The 21250-nt window shown below is 39.4% G+C and overlaps 1 protein-coding gene and 1 long non-coding RNA gene across 2 annotated transcripts; one reads left to right on the top strand and one right to left on the bottom strand.

The window, feature by feature from the left end:
* Positions 1-662: 662 nt before the first annotated feature.
* LOC110015470 (uncharacterized) lies at positions 663-1317 on the bottom strand. Its single transcript, XR_002290671.3, has 2 exons — positions 1178-1317; positions 663-803 (listed from the first exon to the last, which is right to left on the bottom strand). It is a non-coding gene; the product is annotated as an uncharacterized LOC110015470 (long non-coding RNA).
* Positions 1318-7892: 6575 nt separating this feature from the next.
* Positions 7893-19908, top strand: LOC101164699 (myosin heavy chain, fast skeletal muscle). The gene is made up of 41 exons (XM_023957484.2): positions 7893-7932; positions 8204-8252; positions 8338-8561; positions 8697-8840; positions 8932-9088; positions 9178-9205; positions 9294-9405; positions 9491-9583; positions 9669-9732; positions 9851-9949; positions 10030-10133; positions 10220-10358; positions 10445-10563; positions 10651-10800; positions 10877-11047; positions 11141-11447; positions 11763-11830; positions 11921-12008; positions 12096-12213; positions 12307-12430; positions 12530-12666; positions 13531-13786; positions 14454-14696; positions 14793-14969; positions 15064-15209; positions 15729-15819; positions 15930-16319; positions 16393-16519; positions 16596-16714; positions 16837-17033; positions 17117-17300; positions 17395-17560; positions 17711-17835; positions 17953-18261; positions 18349-18552; positions 18631-18756; positions 18856-19026; positions 19125-19229; positions 19311-19406; positions 19503-19634; positions 19787-19908. Exons 3-41 carry the CDS (start codon positions 8358-8360, stop codon positions 19802-19804), a joined length of 5808 nt encoding a protein of 1935 aa, XP_023813252.1. The 5' UTR covers positions 7893-7932; positions 8204-8252; positions 8338-8357; the 3' UTR covers positions 19805-19908.
* The last annotated feature ends 1342 nt before the right edge of the window (positions 19909-21250 follow it).

Raw genomic sequence — 21250 nt, 5'->3', positions numbered from 1 at the left:
AGTAGTCCTGTCCAGCTTGTGGTCCAACACAACCCCCAGGTACTTGTGGGTCTGTACCATCTCCACGCTTTCTCCCTCTATGTGCATGGGGTGAGGTGTTCGAGCTTTCCTTCTGAAGTCCCGAACCATCTCCTTGGTTCTCTAGACGTTCAGCTAAAGCTGGTTCTCCCTCCACCAGGCCAAAAAGTCCTCCACCAGCCACCTGTACTCCCTCTCCTCTTCCCATTTGATGTAGGCCACAATAGCTGTATCCTCCATGGACTTCTGCATGTGGCAGGTCGCGCAGCGAAAGTCGGACGTATGCAGAGTGAAGAGAAGAGGAGACGGCACTGACCCCTGCGGTGCCGTACACTGAAGCTGAGGGTACTGGAGAAGTATGCCCCCATCTGGGCATATTGCTGCCTGATAGTTGACCATTCTCATTTATTAAACAACTGATGTGATTTTATACAGTAAAACTTATTAAATTGAGTCAAGTCAGCCACACATTGCATCTAAAATAATTTAATATAAAAATGTCTGCATGAAAATCTTTGCTATTTTACTTCTCAAACTGGTGGTGTCACTGCTTTAACCAGATATTTATATTTAATGTTGCAACATAAAAATCAACACTTGAACCCAGAAAATATGTAATCTTTCTTAAACAAGACACAGAGATATTTTCTTCAACAAGTTTTAATAAGTAAAAATAGCAATTAATAATCAGGAATGTGACAGATGTTTTCCACACGTTTTTTCTTTCCATCAGACCACTACCCAGAGAATTCAAAAACTTTGAAGAAATAGCCTGGGATAGTTTCCTGTGAACAAAAGATAAAAGTGTCATTAAAATGTATTGTTTACAATTGCCAAAACTGCATATTTGACCAAGATTCTTAATTTAGTTTGTCATAATGTGCAAGCCAACATATTTGTTTATTAATGTTTTAAAGGATCAGTTTTTAAAAATAATATAAAAATGTATTCAAACTGTTAAAGTTGCAACAGGTGAGGCAGATATTTTAAATATGTTTGTGTGTTACGCTGTGTCACAGTTAATTGAGCATGCCACATTACATCTCCCAAGGTGAAAATCATTTCAGAGCTGTCAGCAGGCAACAATTTTACTACAAGACAAACTGCACCAAAAAACAACAAAACAATGTAGGGTCACTTAAAGTCTTCAAACACTTACTTTTCAGGCACTAAGGACCTCAAATTCATGAAGTTGTAACAGGACTGCATCTGCCATGGAGTAAAAGAAGTAGAGCTGTGTTAAAAACTGGGGCAACACATTACTGGAGAAATTAGCCCAACTACGAGGGCTCACAGACCCCTTTCAAATGCTGTGGAAGATCATCTGTCATCATTTTATATCCCTGAAACATACAGCAACACTGGCTGACAGTGTCCTACTTTTGATTATGCAGTCAAACTGCCCCAGTCTGAAAAATGTAGATGGTCATCAAATAAATTCAACAGGCAGCTGCAAAACATGATATCTCCCCCACAGCACTGCTCAATCCTGTTTAGAAGGTTAAGAGGACTGGTGTCCTGTTTCTGTAAATGCCAGCCAATTCTTCTAGTAAACAACTTACACACATATTTGAAGCACTCTGCTTTCCACTGCTTTTTTTCTTTCTTTCTATACATACATAAATATGCATATATATATATATATACATAGCCTGTACATAAACGTAAAGTGTAATTTTTACAAATGCTGTTGCAAAACTATTATTTAAAGAAAACAATTGAAAATGTATTATTTTTATCTCTTTTTTTGACTGTACTATGTCACCTACTATTTTAAAGAGTTGTGTTTGGCCGCGGAACCGCAATCAGTGTGTGAATGTGAATGGGTTAATGGATATGTGACTGTAAAGCGCTTTGGGCCTCCAAGGAATGTAGAAGGGCCCTATACATTTACCATTTACCATATCAATGAAAATAATATATTTTATTCAAAGGTGTATTTTTTGGCAACTTTTAATTTCCAGTTATAAAAGTATGTAAATCTTGAAAATATTTTACCTTTTCAATGAAAACCTTAACCCTCTGTCAAATATTTACAAGAGTGTAAATATATTCTAAATTTACGAGTAATATCTATATTCAATGTGCCATCACAAGAATGTCATCTATTACATTGTGCTTGTTGGTCAATAAAAGTGTAATCTTGTGTCAAATTTCAGCATTCTGAAATAAAGGAAGAACATTTTGATTAAATCCTTGAAACCCTCTGGATGTGTTCGAGTCTATCCTTCCTGACTAACCGTAACACTAAGCTCCAAACATGTCAAACCCAGCGGGAAGTACGGAGAACAGAGACTTACCGCAACCATCCACAGATCTGGACTCTGCTGCTTTGTCAGCCTTGAACCGAGAACTGCAAGGCTATATGTCCGGTATGTTACAGTTGCTCCATGATCATCTCACAGCATTGGAACCCATTACTCCATTCTTTCCTAAACAAATCCAACTGGAATCTCCAGAGCCATTTGGTGGGACTGCTGAGGACTAAGCGTTTCGGTCTTCCTGCTGGCTCTCATTTTGGCCACTCATTTTAAGTTTTATCCAGTGAGGTCCCCTCCGAGCAGAGAAAAGTGGCCTTTGCTCTGAATTTCCTGACTGGTCGGGGCAAGAACTGGGTTTGGTGGAGAGACACAGTGGAGCCAAGCTCTGCAGTTCATTTCAAGTTTTTTTCCACTCAACTATTCTCGTGTTCAACCCCACTACGCCCCACCGAGCCACTGCTGCAAAGTTCCTCCGACTCTTGCAACAAGGCCGCAGCGATGGGGATTACACTGTAAAATTATAGACTTTGGCTGCCAGCACCTGCTTTTTTTCTTCAAGGTCCTTCCAGCGCACTAAAAGACAAGCTGGGGGCAAGGGAGGTTCCAGACAAGCTGGAGAAAATGATCAATCTGGCTGTCTGCATTGATCGGAGAATGACAGAACGAGGATGACAAGAACGCTACTCGATAGACCTCTCTCTTACACCGCCCACGTGTGGGTATCCTGCTGAGTGACAAAGGCGCATGGGGGTGGGCCATGTTTGTGCTATTGACAGTCCAGACGTTTCCTCCTTAAGTGTCTGGGACGCCCTAAGAATTGGAGCGACTTGGTGAGTCATGTTTCCTCCTTTTCCCCACCCTCACAACCATGGATAAAAGTCCTAGTGGTGGACGCAGGAGCGAGGGAGGACTTTGAGACCCTGATTGATTCTGGTTTTGATTGTAGTGTACAAACTCTGACTGCTGTTGAGTCTCTAACTGCAATGTTGCTAATTCATGCTTTAAACGGTTCAGTCACACACCAGTTTTATGTACACACTGTAAATATTAATGTGACTATGTCAGGTAACAACAGTCAAGTCATCTGATTTTATAATAATGGATTGTATTTATCTGTGCTTTTCCAGATGCTAAAAGGACTTATAATGTGTTGATTATTCATTACTCCTCATTCATACTTGGTGATGGCAACTACTGATGTAGGCACAACTGCCCTGGGGCAGACAGACAGAGGCGTTGCTGCCAGTTCGTGCCCACGGCTCCTCTGACCATTACTGGGACATTTATGCACATTCACACACCAGTGGAGCTACACTGGAGGCAAGGAGGGTGAAGTGTCTTGCCCAAAGACGCAACAACAGTTGACTGTGGGGAGCGGGTATCTAACCACCGACCCTTCGATCGTTGGATGACCTGCTTAACCCTAAGCCACTGCCGCCCTTACATTGAGTAATCTTTGAAACCACAGGTAATATTAGGTATTCCTTGGTTGTACAAACATACTCCTCACATTGACTGGGTTTTCGCACATGTATTGTCCTGGAGTCCTTTTTGCATGTTAAACTGTTTGGTTGCGGCTGCTGAATGTTCCACTGTTACAGTAATAGGCAACCTTTTACAAAACTCTAGACCTCAGCATTGTCCCCTCTGCGTATCATGACCTGCGTGTAATATTCAGTAAGCTTCGAGCTAAGTCTCTGCCCCCTCACTGCCCCTATGACTGTGCTGTAGATCTCCTACCAGGGACTTAACCACCTAAGGGTCACATCTACCCTTTGTCTCTTCCTGAATAGGAGGCCATGGAGGAGTCCCTATAGGAGAGTCTTCTGGCTGCAATAATCCACCCCTCTTCCTCTCCGGCAGGGGCAGGATTCTTCTACGTGAGCAAGCAGGATGGGGGAATACTGACTTGTACTGATTACAGGAGGTTGAACAACATCACTGTCTGGAACACTTATCCCCTCCCTCTTTTACAGACCGCCTTTGATCTGGTTAAGGGGGCCCAGATCTTCACCAAATAGAACCTGCTGAGTGCATACTATCTGGTTCACATACAGGAGGGGGATGAGTGGAAGACCACATTTAACACTCCAGAGGTCATTTCGAGTATCTGGTAATTTCTTTTGGACTCACAAATGCTCCCGCAGAGTTTAATGTGTCTCATCAATGACATCCTCAAGGATATGATAAACAAATTTGTGTTTTTGTACCTTGAAGACAATTTGATATTCTACCCAGATCTCGACACCCACATGCAGCACATCAGAGCCATTTTACATCACCTTCTCGAGAACCAGCTGGACTGCAAGCCCAAAAAATGTTAGTTCCACGCCACTCAGACCAAGTTTCTTGGGCATGTGATAACCCCTGGGACTGTCCAGATGGTCAATATCATGGTTAAAGCCGATCTTGAGTGGCCTGTCCCTTGTGAACGAAGCTGTTATAGCACTTCCTGGGGTTTGCAAATTTCGACAGGCATTTCAACCGAGGCTTCAGTAGCAAGGCTGCACCCCTTCACAGACTCACCTTGGCTAAGGTACATTTTGTCTTGGATGAGGGAGCAAATACGGCTTTTAGCGAGCTGAAAAGACGTTCCTCTGAAGCTCCTTTCCTGACTCTGCCTGACTCCTCCAAACAGTACATTGTGGAGGTGGATGTGTCTGAGTCTGGAGTGGAAGCTGTTTTGTTTCAGAGAGCTCATCCCTGTGCGTATTTTTCCTGCAAGCTCACTCCTGCTGAGAAAAACTAAAACATAGGGAACAGAAAGCTGCTGGCAGTAAAATTAGCCTCGGAGGAGTGATGTCACTGGTTGGAGGGGGCCGAAAACTTTTTTCTGGTTTGGATTGATTATTAAAAGCTGGAATACATTTGAATGGCCAAAAGACTTAACCCACGTCGGGTCAGATGGGGCCTGTTTTTCGACAGGTTCAATTTCTCCCTTTCCCACTGGCCGGGTAGTAAAAATGCCAAGCCGGCTGCTCTTTCACACCAGTTTCAGCGAGAGAAGGAATCTGAAGATTCAACAGCAGCTGCCACCATTGTTCCTCCTTATTTGGTGCTGGGAGCTTCTTGATGGGCTTTGGAGCGCAGGGTCAAATCTTCCGTCCCTGATGTGAATACCATTCCTGTGGGATGTCTTTCTAACTGCCTGTTTGTTCCTCCCTCTCTTCGTCCTGCAGTTTTCAAGTGGGGTCACTCCTCTCAGTTAGCTTGCCATCCTGGAGTGAAAAGGACTGCGTTTCTATTGGCTCAAAGTTTTTGGTGGCCCATCATGACCTCGGACGGTAGGGTTTTTGTGTCCTCTTGCCCTGTGTATGCAGGGTATCCAGAAATCTACCCACTGATTACCTAAAACCTCTACCTGTGCCCTCCACCTTGGTCCCATATCGCAATTGACTTCATTCCTGCTCAGAAGATAACACTGTTATCCTAACCATTATAGACAGGTTCTCCAAACTTGTTCATGCTGTGCCTTTGCGGAACATACCATCAGCCAAGAAGTTGGCAGTTTTATCACCAAGAATGTGTTTTGTTTACGTGGCCTTCCGCAGATATCACTTAGATCAATGACTGCAGCATCCCCATTATAGTGGTTCAAGGTCATTTTTAAAAAAAATTTTAATTGGTCCATAATTAATCACCCAGATCATTAACCCCATGGCTGTTAAACTGCACCTTACGAACAACTTGCGGATCCACTGGTGTTTCATGTGTGTAAACTGAAGCTTGTGAACGACGGTCCTCCCCACCCCACTGTACCGTCTCCTCCAGTGCCCTGTTTTGTGGGTAGGGGTTCAGCTTATACTGTCAGCCGCTTTTTTGAATCTTGGAGGGTTGGTCGGGGTATCCAGTACCTTGTTGATTGGGAGGGTTATGGCCCTGAAGATCGTCAATAGGTTCCAGAGCGTCATGTTCTGGGCAAGAACCTGATTGATCGCTTAAACCGGGACGTATGTCGTATGTCCAGGAGCCAGACTTTGTGAGACGGGTTGCCCCCAAGGGATGCTTTTAGGTCCTGTTTTTTGCTGGCTGGCTGTGGACTCTCCCGAATTGGTCAGAGCTGCCTGCCTTCATACAATCTTTGAAACCTTCTGGATGTGTTAAAGTCTTCCTGCTCCTGGGTTTATCTTCATTGACTAACCACAACAAATACCTTTAGTAAAAAAAACAGTACCTAAATATTTTGCACAACTGACATTCAACCAAAGTATCGATTTAAGGGCAGCCTTTTGGTTTTGATTTGTACTATAACCCCAAAACGGATAAAGAAAATAAAAAAATAAAAAATCAAGTTACATGTTTTTTTTTAAATTTTGGTTTATTTTATTTCTAAAACAAAAAACCTTTTACAGCAATATTGACAAGACAGTGCCAAAGTAATGGAGTAGTTCTGTCATTTTGCCCTTTTCGTCATTACACAAGTGTTATACTCTGTGCTAATTCGGGTCTACTTAGACCTAAATCAAACAATTTGAAGAAATCTGCTCATTTAGGTCTACTTAGACCTAAATTGGAGTACAACAAATTGTCGATTTCTAAGATATACAAAGAAAAAGAATTCTATTCTTAGAGAGAGAAAAAAGAATATCTTAAATTTCAAAGTCAAATTGCAAGCCTCTGTAAAGTTAGGTAATGGGTTAGCAACATTTCTTAATTTGTCCTATAAATAAACAGTTCTCTTGATGACAAACATGACTCAGCGCTCCCTGCTGAAGGTGGATTTATTTCGAGCACAGTAACACCATCATCGATACCTGCCAGATAGAGAACTATAAGCTAAGTCCACGTTGAACTTTGCAGCCATGGACAATTCTTGACCTTTTTCCAGGTTGCCTTCTCATTTGAAATTGATTTGCTGTCCGCATTTTGAAAAATAAATATTCAACACAGTTTATTACTTTGTCTTTAACTGTGACAAATCATTTTGTCATTTTTTTGCTGGGTGTGAAACTGTCAGCTGCCAATTTTGAATTAAATCTCAGTACACATAGATATACAACACTTATCCAGTGCAAATGGAAGGACCAACTGGAATAATATTTTAAATGCCATGACCTTTTATGTCCAGTAACTATACACCACTGGTATCCCAATCCTTCTCTTAACCTGAAACTTTTTTTCTCTGTTGAATTAAAATTAAGAGGACAAAGAAAAAAGAATCTTTAAACATTTGTTTCCCAAAAGGATTCACAAAATAAAGTTACTTAACAATGAATCAGGGGGAAAAAATGGTGACATTCAATAACAATAAAAATAATTTATTTCTATATTGAGCAGATAAATAAATCATTTTAAACTTTTTCAAATTAAGATTGATCAAATTCATGGGAGATTTATTATTCTTTTAAACTGCTTAAGTATTTAAAAACTGAAATCTAATAATTTTAATAAATCTGTAAAAAAACTGTGACATTATTTTCATATTGATAAATAAACATTCTTAAAATAAACATGCACTTAAGTGTATTGTATTATATGATGAAACATGAAGCCGAAATATTTGTTTATTTTTGACTCCTTTGATATCAAGCAGCAAGGTGTCAAGCTTGCATGACCAAATGTAGTGGGGGGCTTTTGCTGATAAAGCAGAGATGCAGTATATAAGAACGGCAGTCATGGGGCTTGTGCTCTAATTGAAAGGCATTTCAGACAGGTCAGTGCAATAAACTCTCCAGATTTTCTGTGCTTCTATATGGTATGAATGAATGAATTACAAATGAATGAATTACAAAAAAAAAATGTTTTCAAAATATTTTTTTATCATATTGTATAAATATTGGCATTAATAGATAAAAGTTTTGGTTGTGAAGTGTGTTTATTTTGCAGTTTATTATTTAAGTAATCATGTTATATGCTGAGAACTTCAGGCAAAAATACGACTTCAAAAATTTAAAACTGAACATTTTCTTAAATTTTTTTTGCAGCATTTTGATATACCGGGACTCATCAAACCAAGGGTTTCCATCGGCTGAGGTACACTATATCAGACAGAATGTTATTTTTTTCCTGCTTTGAATGGTGAAAAAGATCTCAAAGAATATTTTTTCCTAATCTGTAGGCCCCACTAAAAGTGCCATCATGAGTACGGATGCTGAAATGGAGCAGTATGGCCCGGCGGCCATCTACCTCCGGAAACCAGAAAGGGAGAGGATTGAGGCCCAAACAGCACCATTTGATGCCAAAACGGCCTTTTTCGTTGTTGATGCAGATGAGATGTATCTCAAGGGTAAACTCATCAAAAGGGAGGGTGGCAAAGCCACTGTGGAGACTGAAGGAGGGAAGGTAAGAAAAAGAAAAAAGGAGATCATATTAACTTTATAATGTGGCTCAACTTAGTTTATCACTTTTTTGTTATTAAAGGAGTTTTATGATGTGACATCTTTTCAAAAAAAAATAACTTAAACTATTATTCTACAGACTGTCACTGTGAAAGAGGATGATATCTATCCCAGAAACCCTCCAAAGTTTGATAAGATGGAGGACATGGCCATGATGACCCACCTTAATGAGCCCTCTGTGCTGTTTAACCTCAAAGAGCGTTTTGCATCATGGATGATCTATGTGAGTTTTAGCTTATTTTGTTTTACTTTATTTTATAATTGCGATTGCTTTTGTTCCATTTCAGAAAAACAAAATGTGTTTTCTCTTATAGACCTATTCTGGGTTGTTCTGCGTGGTCGTGAATCCATACAAGTGGCTTCCTGTGTATGATGCTCAATGTGTGTCAGGATACAGAGGAAAGAAGAGGATTGAGGCTCCGCCCCATATCTTTTCCATCTCTGACAATGCCTATCAATTTATGCACACAGGTGATGCTAAATTTTCAAACATAATAACAAGTTTATGTTTGTTATGTTATGGGGAAACTTATGTAACCCTTGGATGTTTGCTTGTTTAGATCGTGAGAACCAATCTATCCTGATTACGTGAGTATTAGACATATTTAAATACAAAAGATTTGTCAACTTAAGGAAACTTACTCCAAAGGCATAAAATGTGAAATGTGTACCCCAGTGGAGAATCTGGTGCAGGGAAGACTGTCAACACCAAGCGTGTCATCCAGTACTTTGCAACAATTGCTGCTCTTGGTGGAAAGAAGGAGCAGCAAAGCGCTGGAAAAATTCAGGTAAAGTCACTGAATTGGTCTCAGATTGTTTCACAGAATGTGATTGCATATGCATGTAATTTAAAAATATCCTGTATCCTTGCAGGGCTCGCTTGAGGACCAGATTGTTGCTGCCAACCCTCTGCTGGAGTCCTATGGTAATGCCAAGACTGTGAGGAATGACAACTCCTCCCGTTTTGTAAGTGTTTGAATCAATCTAATGGTTTGAGAATATGAGACACTTTCTTCTTACAAGCAATAATGTTTATCATTATGTTGTTCAGGGTAAATTCATCAGGATTCACTTTGGTTCCAGTGGAAAACTGGCTTCAGCTGATATTGAAACTTGTAAGTTAAGAGCCAAACAAGTGGCATGAAAAACAGCCTCTATTGGTCTTTAACATGTACTTCTGTAGCTAAATTGTATTTCAGAAATACTGACTTTTTTTTAACTGGTTGATTGCAGATCTGTTGGAGAAGTCTCGTGTCACTTACCAGTTGTCTGCTGAGAGGAGCTACCATATCTTCTACCAGCTGATGACGGGCCACAAACCTGAGCTCCTGGGTATGATATTGTAAAACTCGAATGTATGGAAACTCAACATTTATCTTATAAACCCATAAACATTGATTTTTCTCTTTTAGAGGCTCTTCTTATCACCACCAACCCCTATGACTTCCCATTGATCAGCATGGGTGAAATCACTGTAAAGAGCATCAATGACGTTGAGGAGTTCATTGCAACTGATGTAAAACAAATACTTTATACTTGTTCTTAAATTATATTTTGAAAAAGACCAGAGAGATTAATTTGTACTTGTGATGTGCAATGCAGTTGGCCATTGATATTTTGGGCTTTAACGGTGAGGAAAAGTTAGGCATCTACAAGCTGACTGGTGCTGTGATGCATCATGGTAACATGAAGTTTAAGCAGAAGCAGCGAGAGGAGCAGGCAGAACCTGACGGCACTGAGGGTAACTGCCAATTTACCACAGTTCTCATAATGTCAAAGATAAAATGTTTTTTTGATCATTAACACATTTATTTCTCTTTTCATTAGTGCCTGATAAAATCGCCTACCTGATGGGCCTAAACTCAGCTGACATGCTGAAAGCTCTGTGCTACCCAAGAGTCAAGGTTGGAAATGAGATGGTCACCAAAGGTCAGACCGTCCCACAGGTAAATATGAAAATTAAAACATGGCCATGGACAATAAACAGAGCACATACTGAATATGCAAATGATACTAAACTTTTTCTTGTCTAGGTCAACAATTCTGTCAGTGCTCTGTGCAAGTCTGTCTATGAGAAAATGTTCTTGTGGATGGTCATCCGCATCAACGAGATGTTGGACACAAAGCAGTCAAGACAGTACTTCATTGGAGTGCTGGACATTGCTGGATTTGAGATCTTTGATGTGAGTTGCAGCTGAGAAGATTTTAAAAATGCAAGAATTCAAGCTGATTGAAATGTTCCCCTACATTTACTTACAGTACAACAGCTTGGAGCAGCTCTGCATCAACTACACCAATGAGAAACTGCAACAGTTTTTCAACCACACTATGTTTGTCCTGGAGCAAGAGGAGTACAAGAAAGAAGGCATTGAATGGGTGTTCATTGACTTTGGCATGGACTTGGCTGCCTGCATTGAGCTTATTGAGAAGGTGATGAACCATTTAATTACTTGTGTTTTTAGATCAACAAAGTTGAGGGGGAGGTGTTCAGCTATTTTAACATGAACTATTACTTTTTCTAAGCCAATGGGCATCTTCTCCATCCTTGAAGAGGAGTGCATGTTCCCCAAGGCTTCTGATACAACTTTCAAGGGCAAACTGTACGATCAGCATCTTGGCAAGAACAAGGCCTTTGAGAAGCCTAAACCTGGAAAGGGAAAAGCTGAAGCTCACTTTGCCATGGTTCACTATGCTGGAACAGTGGATTACAACATCACTGGCTGGCTGGACAAGAACAAGGACCCACTGAACGACTCAGTGGTGCAGCTCTACCAGAAGTCTTCAAACAAACTGCTGTGCTACCTCTATGCAGCCCAAGCAGGAGCTGAAGGTAAGAATGGAAGTCACCCCATAAAAACTTGCAAATATTTGAAGAATAGTGATCAAAATGATCACTATTGCTTTATGTAAATACTTTTGTCTTAAAACTGAGATATAGGCTTTTTTGTTCTTTTTCACAAAATATTGTATGAACATGTGATTTATGTTTTCTATGTTCATTTTTGAGAGATACTGATGTTCAGAGAGGACGTATAAGTTTAAACAAATTCATTCATTTCATGCTTAATATATCACTCTAGGAAGAAAAAAAGAAATTGTGATACAATTATCATTGTTCAATCATATCTTTGTTTTTTTTGAGCAGAAGCTGCTGCCAAGAAGGGTGGTAAGAAGAAGGGTGGCTCCTTCCAGACTGTGTCTGCTCTTTTCAGGGTAAGTCTTCCCAAAAAATATTTTGTTAAAAACAATCTAAAGCGTTGGTGGAAAAAAAAAGACCTCTTATGTTTTAATATGGACCCACAGGAGAACTTGGCCAAACTGATGACAAACTTGAAGAGCACTCATCCCCACTTTGTGCGTTGCCTGATTCCAAACGAATCAAAGACTCAAGGTTAAAAAGCTACAGTGCTAATGTTTGACCTAATTCTTTTAAGATTTCAGTAAATTTATTGTGAACTTAATGCATTCTTTTTTTCAGGTCTTATGGAGAACTTCTTGGTCATCCACCAGCTGAGGTGTAATGGTGTGCTGGAGGGCATCAGAATCTGCACAAAGGGTTTTCCTGGCAGAATCCTCTATGGTGACTTCAAGCAGAGGTAAAACCTGGATTTATGTAAAAGTGAATCAGTGTAAATGACTTAACAATATAATCAAAACAAAAAAAAAATAATGTTATTTTATTTGTTTAGATACAAAGTATTGAATGCTGCTGTCATCCCTGAGGGACAGTTCATGGACAACAAGAAAGCTTCAGAGAAGCTGCTTGGCTCCATTGATGTAGACCACGAACAGTACAAGTTTGGACACACTAAGGTATCATTTAAAGAAATGTTGTTAACAAGCTAACTTTGCAAATACAATAAGTAATTCATGTGCATACTTACTGAATTTATTGTCCGATGTCAATCTCAGGTGTTCTTCAAAGCTGGTCTGCTGGGTACACTTGAGGAGATGAGAGATGAGAAACTGGCTTCACTGGTGTCCATGACTCAGGCTCTCTGCAGAGGATACGTTATGAGGAAGGAGTATGTTAAGATGACGGAGAGAAGGTAAATTATTTGAGGATCCTTTTTTTATATGTAATGAAAGGCGAGGCCTCGTTTAGACACTACGGGCCTCGTCTGTGGAACAGCCTGCCTGAGGATGTGAGGACCTCATCCTCTGTTGAGGTTTTTAAAAAGAAACTAAAGACTCATCTATTTAACTTAGCTTTTAATTAGATCTTATATGTGGTATTTTTACTCTTATATTTTATATGCTGTTTTATCAAATATTTATTTGTTTAATGTCTTTTAGTCTTTTTATATTCTAACTTATTCTAATTTATATTTTAGACTTTTTTAGGCACTAAATCATCTTATCTTATTTTAATTTTTTTAAATTTACCTGTTTTTATATTTTAACTTTCTTATTTTATTACTTTTACATTTTAGACTGTTTGAGTGTTTTCTCACCCTTGGCCGGGGTGTTAATGTTCGGGCTCGAAGAGATTCTGTCCATGCTTGCCCTCTGGCACCTCTTGTTCCGACTCCCCGGGCTGCCGGGCCTGGTGCGCCCACGTTTGGTGCTCTGGGCCTGGGGGTTGGGGGTCTCTGGGGTGGGGGTGCTGGAGATGAGTTGTGCTTGTGTTGCTTAGATGCTGACACCCCGGCCAACAGGAGGACAGGGCGGACGGCGCCTTCTGGGTTCTCTTTTCTTAAGCTCTGTTATTTCTCTTTTACTTGTGCTTGTTTTTGTGTGTTTTATTTTGAGGGGCTTATTTATTATTTTACTTCATGTGTGTCTGTTTGTTTTTACTTCATGCTGTCTGTTTGACATGAAAGGTGCTTTATAAATAAAATTAATTTGAATTTGAATTTGAATATAACAAAAAACATTTGTATTATAATGTACACTGTGTTTTGTGCAAACAGAGAATCTATTCTCACCATCCAATACAACGTCCGTTCATTCATGAATGTGAAGAACTGGCCATGGCTCAAACTCTACTTCAAGATCAAGCCTCTTCTGCAAAGCGCTGAGACTGAGAAGGAGCTGCAGGAGATGAAAGGAAACTATGAGAAGATGAAAACAGACCTGGCTGCTGCTTTGGCCAAAAAGAAGGAACTGGAGGAGAAAATGGTTTCTCTGATGCAGGAAAAGAATGATCTGCAGCTTCAAGTGGCTTCTGTAAGTTAGAAGTAGCTGCAAACATGAAATAAAAACTACATTTAACATTGATGTCATTAATCTGTTAATAGGGTAGATAAAGAAAGTAAAATAGCTCAAAGTGGCTGGGATAAATAAACAATTGACCAGCTGTAGTTTTTAGGTGATTCAAATAAAGTAAAATGTGAATTAGGTAAAAATGTGCAGACAGAGACGATGTAAAATGTGCAGTTTCAGCAAACCCTTTATAGTCTTACGTTTACTCTGGATTAGGTGAAAATGATTTTCCTTGCCAAGGCCTGAACAGCAGATCTAGTTCAACACACATATAACTTGGATTTCAAAACACACCTTGGCTTTTGTGCATCTATGAAATATTTTATTTGATGTATGTCAATTAAGATACTTATTTTTTACCCACACAACACTTTGAACTGAGTGACACTGTAGGATTTTGTCTTACTAATGTGTGATTGTGACTGGTAGTGACTTGTTCTTTTTAGTCAATCATTTTGTGATATTTTTAAGTACCATGGAGCTGATTAATGACTAAAAAGAAATGTTTTCATGTTTTTTTGTGTCCATTTAGGAGGACATTGGTAACAAATAAATTGTAATAAGCCATTTTTGTTTTTAACGACAACAGTAAGTTGCAGACCATTAGCTGATGCATTTGTTTAAACTACAGGAAACAGATAACCTCTCTGATGCTGAGGAAAGGTGTGAGGGACTCATTAAAAGCAAAATCCAGCTGGAGGCCAAACTCAAAGAGACCACTGAGAGACTGGAGGATGAAGAGGAAATCAATGCTGAGCTGACTGCTAAGAAGAGGAAGCTGGAGGATGAATGTTCTGAACTGAAGAAGGACATTGATGACTTGGAGCTCACCCTGGCTAAAGTGGAGAAGGAGAAACATGCCACTGAAAACAAGGTTAATGTCAAACTAATGTATAGAGCACAAACAAATATTTTGTAATTTTATATATATATTAAAAATATAAATTTTAACCTTTTATGGCAAACAAAGGTGAAAAACCTGACTGAGGAAATGGCTTCTCAAGATGAGTCCATTGCAAAGCTGACCAAGGAGAAGAAAGCCCTCCAAGAGGCCCATCAACAAACACTGGATGATCTCCAGGCAGAGGAAGACAAAGTCAACACTCTGACCAAAGCCAAGACCAAGCTGGAACAGCAAGTGGATGATGTAAGAAAAAAAAAACACTTCTGTTTTTTTCAAATTTGACAGAAATAGATGATCTGAAGAAGTTATTTAACAATTAAATATTTTTATCTGACAGCTTGAAGGTTCATTGGAGCAAGAGAAGAAGCTCCGCATGGATCTTGAGAGAGCCAAGAGGAAGCTGGAAGGAGATCTGAAACTAGCCCAGGAATCCATAATGGATCTGGAAAATGACAAGCAGCAGTCTGATGAGAAGATCAAGAAGTATGATTTTAAATTTGAGAGTAATATATTAAATAGTATTTTAACATTATTGACTAATGTCTGTCCAAACTTTGTTTTTTGTTATTTCAATTTTTGTAAAAACCCATAATTGTATAGGAAAAGACAAAAATCTTGATACAACTGACTTTGATATAACTAAACACAATTTAAAAATACTTTTTTGTAGAAACATAATTTGATGAAATTTGCTAATCAAGAAACATACATGCATTTTAATGAGTGTACAATGATCAACAAAATTATTTTTAGATTGTAGAATTGAGTACGATATGTTAAATGGTATTTAAAACCATGTTACTTAATTTCTGTCCAAACATTGGTTGATGTTCTTTCAATATTTATAAAAATTAATGAATAAGTTTATAGGGAAAGACATGATGTACCTGATTTTTGATATAACCAAACACAATTTTTTTCTAAGAAACATTGTTTAATTAAATCTGCTGTGCACATAGATTTTAAAAATGTATTTCTACTTTTTAATCACTTTGTAAACAGGAAGGACTTTGAAATCAGTCAGCTTCTTAGCAAGATTGAGGATGAACAATCCCTTGGTGCTCAGCTTCAGAAAAAGATTAAGGAACTCCAGGTAATTTTATAAATATAAATATATATCTCTATGTGTACTTTTGACTTTGAAATTGTCAAAAGTTGTTTTGAAAGACACCTTGAAAATATTTGTGTGGACTTTGATTTTAGGCTCGTATTGAGGAGCTGGAAGAGGAGATTGAGGCTGAGAGAGCTGCTCGGGCCAAAGTAGAGAAGCAGAGAGCTGATCTCTCCAGGGAGCTTGAGGAGATCAGTGAGAGGCTTGAAGAAGCTGGAGGGGCAACATCTGCTCAGATTGAGATGAACAAGAAGCGGGAAGCTGAGTTCCAGAAGCTGAGGAGAGATCTTGAAGAGTCCACGCTGCAGCATGAAGCTACTGCAGCAGCTCTCCGCAAGAAGCAGGCCGACAGCGTTGCAGAGCTGGGAGAACAGATCGACAACCTGCAGCGTGTCAAGCAGAAGCTGGAGAAGGAGAAGAGCGAGTACAAGATGGAGATTGATGATCTCAGCAGCAACATGGAGGGTGTTGCTAAATCAAAGGTTTTCTTTGTTCAGTATTTTAAATATTCTTTGTCAAAATAAAATTTCTAAATTACACATGTAATTTTTTAAGGGCAACTTAGAGAAAATTTGCAGAACTCTTGAGGATCAGCTGAGTGAGCTCAAGGCCAAAAATGATGAAAACGTTCGGCAACTGAATGACCTGAATGCACAGAGGGCAAGACTTCAGACCGAGAATGGTCAGTCACTTGTAACAGAAAAAAAGTCAATTTTTGGAATATTTCAATTAATATTCTTTTACTTTTAAATTTCTAGGTGAATTTTCTCGCCAGCTTGAAGAGAAAGAAGCTCTAGTTTCTCAGCTGACCAGAGGCAAACAGGCCTTCACTCAGCAGATTGAGGAGCTGAAGAGACATGTGGAGGAGGAAGTGAAAGTATGACCATTTTTCTTTTATGGGAACCTTTAACTACTGCTTATATTCTTAGTTGTGGTGTTTTACAGAATGGTGTGACTGGTGAGACCACTACTTAGATCTTATTTCTCTGATTCTGTCAGGCCAAGAACGCTCTGGCTCATGGTGTTCAGTCAGCCCGTCATGACTGTGATCTGCTCAGAGAGCAGTTTGAGGAGGAGCAGGAGGCCAAGGCTGAGCTGCAAAGAGGAATGTCCAAGGCCAACAGTGAGGTGGCTCAGTGGAGAACCAAATATGAAACTGATGCCATCCAGCGCACTGAGGAACTGGAGGAGTCCAAGTTAGTCAAAGCAGTTCATCATTTCATCAAACTATTCTGTCTCTCGCTTCTTTTAAAACATTCACACCATCCATTTGCTGCAGGAAAAAGCTTGCCCAGCGCCTGCAGGAGGCTGAGGAGTCCATTGAGGCTGTGAACTCCAAGTGTGCCTCTCTGGAGAAGACCAAGCAGAGGCTGCAGGGTGAAGTGGAGGACCTCATGATTGATGTGGAGAGAGCTAATTCTCTTGCTGCAAACCTGGACAAGAAACAGAGAAACTTTGACAAGGTACCATGTTCATCTGACAGTTAAAAAAAGTAAAACATGTTGGGAAGATACACTTACTTTAGTAACAAACCTGCAACCAATGGATAACCTGTAGGTCCTGGCAGAATGGAAGCAGAAGTATGAGGAGAGCCAGGCAGAGCTTGAAGGAGCTCAAAAAGAGGCTCGCTCTCTCAGCACAGAACTGTTCAAGATGAAGAACTCCTACGAGGAGGCCCTGGATCAGCTGGAGACCATGAAGAGGGAGAACAAGAACCTGCAACGTATGTAGTCCCCTAAAGTACTCATAAATGGAAAGTGGCTATATATGCACTTTTAAGATAAAATAGACTTCATCTAAACCCAATGGAAGATTTTTTTCAATAAAATACATTACTAACAACTATCTCCTTTATTCACATTTTTCTTTGTAGAGGAGATCTCAGACCTGACGGAACAGATTGGTGAGACTGGAAAGAGCATCCATGAGCTGGAGAAAGCCAAAAAGTCTGTGGAGACTGAAAAGAGTGAAATTCAGACAGCTTTGGAGGAAGCTGAGGTAAAACGTCTTCATCTGAGTACTGACAACCACTGAAATGTCAGCACACATTTTGGTTAACTGCCTGATATGATTATTGGAAATGACTTATTTTGATGTCTGTTTGAAATTATTAAGGGCACTCTAGAACATGAGGAATCAAAGATTCTCAGAGTTCAGCTTGAGCTCAACCAGGTCAAAGGTGAGATTGACAGGAAGCTGGCAGAGAAGGACGAGGAGTTGGAACAGATCAAGAGGAACAGTCAGAGAGTGATTGAATCCATGCAGAGTACTCTTGAGGCTGAGGTCAGGAGCAGAAATGATGCCCTGAGAGTCAAGAAGAAGATGGAGGGAGACCTGAATGAGATGGAGATTCAGCTCAGCCATGCCAACAGGCAGGCTGCTGAGGCCCAGAAACAACTCAGGAATGTTCAGGGACAACTCAAGGTGAGTTTGAAGACACTTTAAGTTCATTCAAGTGTTCATAGAATAGAAAAGGAGTTGTGTCTCTCTAACCTTTATTGTTGTTTTCAGGATGCCCAGCTGCACCTTGATGATGCTCTGAGAGCACAAGAAGACATGAAGGAACAGGTTGCCATGGTGGAGCGCAGGAATGGTCTGATGTTGGCTGAGATTGAGGAGCTGAGAGCCGCTCTGGAACAGACAGAGAGAGGACGTAAAGTGGCTGAACAGGAGCTGGTGGATGCCAGTGAACGTGTCGGACTGCTTCACTCCCAGGTTGATATTTAACGAAACAGTTAAACGCTGTCCACAACTAGAGAATCACTAAACTCTGTTATCAATTCCTCTTTTCAGAACACCAGTCTTCTGAACACCAAGAAGAAGTTGGAGTCTGATCTTGTCCAGGTTCAGGGTGAAGTGGATGACGCTATTCAAGGAGCAAGAAATGCAGAGGAGAAAGCCAAGAAGGCCATTACTGATGTCGGTTCTTCATTGTTTCTCATAATACATTGATATAGGTTTGCTAAGGTCTTGTTTATTCTCCCTTCAATCTATCTTTTGAAATGACATTTAATTCAGGCTGCCATGATGGCTGAGGAGCTAAAGAAGGAGCAGGACACCAGCTCTCATTTGGAGAGGATGAAGAAGAACCTGGAGGGCACAGTGAAGGACCTGCAGCATCGTCTGGATGAAGCTGAGAACCTGGCTATGAAGGGTGGAAAGAAGCAGCTCCAGAAACTGGAGTCTAGGGTATGAGATTAATATGCTTTGCATTTGTGTTAAATAAACTGTAGAAAGGATTGTACCCTAAATAAAAGCAAATCATTGTTTTATTTATCTTTATACAGGTGCGTGAGCTGGAGAGTGAAGTTGAATCTGAGCAGAGACGTGGAGTTGATGCAATCAAAGGAGTTCGCAAATATGAGAGGAGAGTGAAGGAGCTCACTTATCAGGTACTTACCTAATTTTATATTTAACAACCAAAAAAGGATTTTCAGTGTAAGTATCTGTTTTATTTTAATTTATTTACCCAGACTGAGGAGGACAAGAAGAATGTGGCCAGGCTTCAGGATCTGGTTGACAAGCTGCAGCTCAAAGTCAAGGCTTACAAAAGACAGGCTGAGGAAGCTGTGAGTAAAATAGTTTTTAAAGAATGACAATTTTGCAGTGACAGACATGAAAAGAAAAACAAGCATTAAAACTTATTTGAATGTAATTTTACACAGGAGGAGATGGCCAACACACATATGTCAAAGCTCAGAAAAGTCCAGAATGAATTTGAGGAAGCTCAAGAACGTGCTGACATTGCAGAGTCCCAGGTTAACAAGCTGAGAGTCAAGAGTCGTGATACTGGAAAGGTAAATGATAATGCATAATGCAATACAAACCCTTCAAAACATTGATTTTTCACCTGTTTATAATCTGCACATTCTTTATTATTTAACCATTTAGCATTAAGATCTAATCAACTTCATGTGTGACTGGTAATTTTTGTGATTTTTCTTTACAGTCTGAAAGTGCAGAATAAGGGAGAAGATTCAGATGGAACATTTTAACAGTATTTATGAAACATGAAACAACTGTTAAATAGATTTTCTATAAAATGTGAATAAAGTTTGCATTTTATCATAATCTAAGTTTTTCTTTTCATTATTTACTTACTAATTAGTCTTATGTTCATTCAGGAATGTTTAATGTCAACTGTTTATTTAGGAACTCAGTGAGAGCCGACCAAACAGATTGTAGTTCAGTCATATCAGTGGAAGAAGGTAATAAATTGGCTAAAGAAATGTATTCAAGACACAGGTTTTTCCACATAGACAAGTTTATGGTGTTCTGTGATTTCCAGGTCATAAATATAGTTTTATTTTTTACTTATTTTTTGCAATGATTATTGCTACAACAAGAATAAATATATTCTTAGACTGTTTCAGTAGTGATAGTTCTGAAAGGTATCCTCATAGGTCTCCAGTGTGGGTGATAATGAGATGAGAGAGCCCAAGAAGGTAGATAAAGTTTGGGTAATTTCTTCCCGAAATTGTTTAATTTGTGTTGTTATGCCCCTTTATATATCCAAGGGGACCTACAGGAGCATAACATAGAAGAAATGTAATTGTTTTTTTAACAGAAACACCAAAATATTGTCTCCATTAAATAACCAATGTATTTACGAATTAATAAATTGCAACAAACAATAACTAAAACTTGAAGCAACAAGGCCTCAGGGTAAAATATCATCAGCATATAAACTATTTTTATGGTGGGCTTGAGATGTCTGGATTCCTGTTATGTTGAGGTTCTGTCAAATAGCTGCTGCTAATGGTTCAGTAAAAAGAATAAATAAAGAAGGAGCGAGTGGGCAACCTTGTCTAGTTCCTCTATGCAACGTAAAGTTCTGTGATGTAATACCATTGGTGGTTATTGTGGCTCAAGTGGCATTGTCGAGTCTTGATCCAGTTAATGAATGGCTCCCCAAAACTGATTTTTTCATAGCATTGAAGAGAAAGGTCCAATTGACTTTATCAAAAGCCTTGTCTGCATCTAAGGTAGCTATAATGGTGCTGCAAAGTTGAATAATGTATTAAATTAAATAATCTGTTTGTGTTACTAGAGGATTGTCTTCCTTCAATAAAACCAGTTTGATCTGGATGAATTATATTATTGGGTTACTTTTTCAATCCTGTAGGCTATGGCTCTGCAGATGGGAGGGTTGGATCCTTATTAGGCTTTAGGAGCAGAGAAATGCCTGCTGTGTTCATGTGTTATTGAGATTTGTTTTATTGCTTTATTTTATTTTTTAATTGCTCTAATGAATAATGGAGATATGATATTCCAAAAATGTTTGTAGAATTCAGCAGGGAAGCCATCGGGTATTGAATATTTAATATTTTCAATACCATTTGGGCAGCTACCAGTTCATTTTCTGTTAAAGATTCATCTTGTCCGCTTTTTCTTAAGTGAGTTGAGGATGCTC

Source organism: Oryzias latipes, chromosome 8 (genome assembly GCF_053564925.1).
Source record: "Oryzias latipes strain Hd-rR chromosome 8, Olatipes_Hd-rR_3.1".
Lineage (NCBI taxonomy): Eukaryota > Metazoa > Chordata > Actinopteri > Beloniformes > Adrianichthyidae > Oryzias > Oryzias latipes.
Note: the sequence above shows the minus strand (reverse complement) of the source record. Positions and strands in the feature narration are given on the sequence as shown.

Bases quoted from the DNA above. Each gene is read 5' to 3' on its own strand.
- LOC101164699 (XM_023957484.2), top strand. From the start codon at position 8,358: ATGAGTACGGATGCTGAAATGGAGCAGTATGGCCCGGCGGCCATCTAC. The intron at 12,009-12,095 runs GTTAAAAAGCTA...TCTTTTTTTCAG, and splicing joins AAACGAATCAAAGACTCAAG to GTCTTATGGAGAACTTCTTG. The intron at 12,667-13,530 runs GTAAATTATTTG...TTGTGCAAACAG, and splicing joins GTTAAGATGACGGAGAGAAG to AGAATCTATTCTCACCATCC.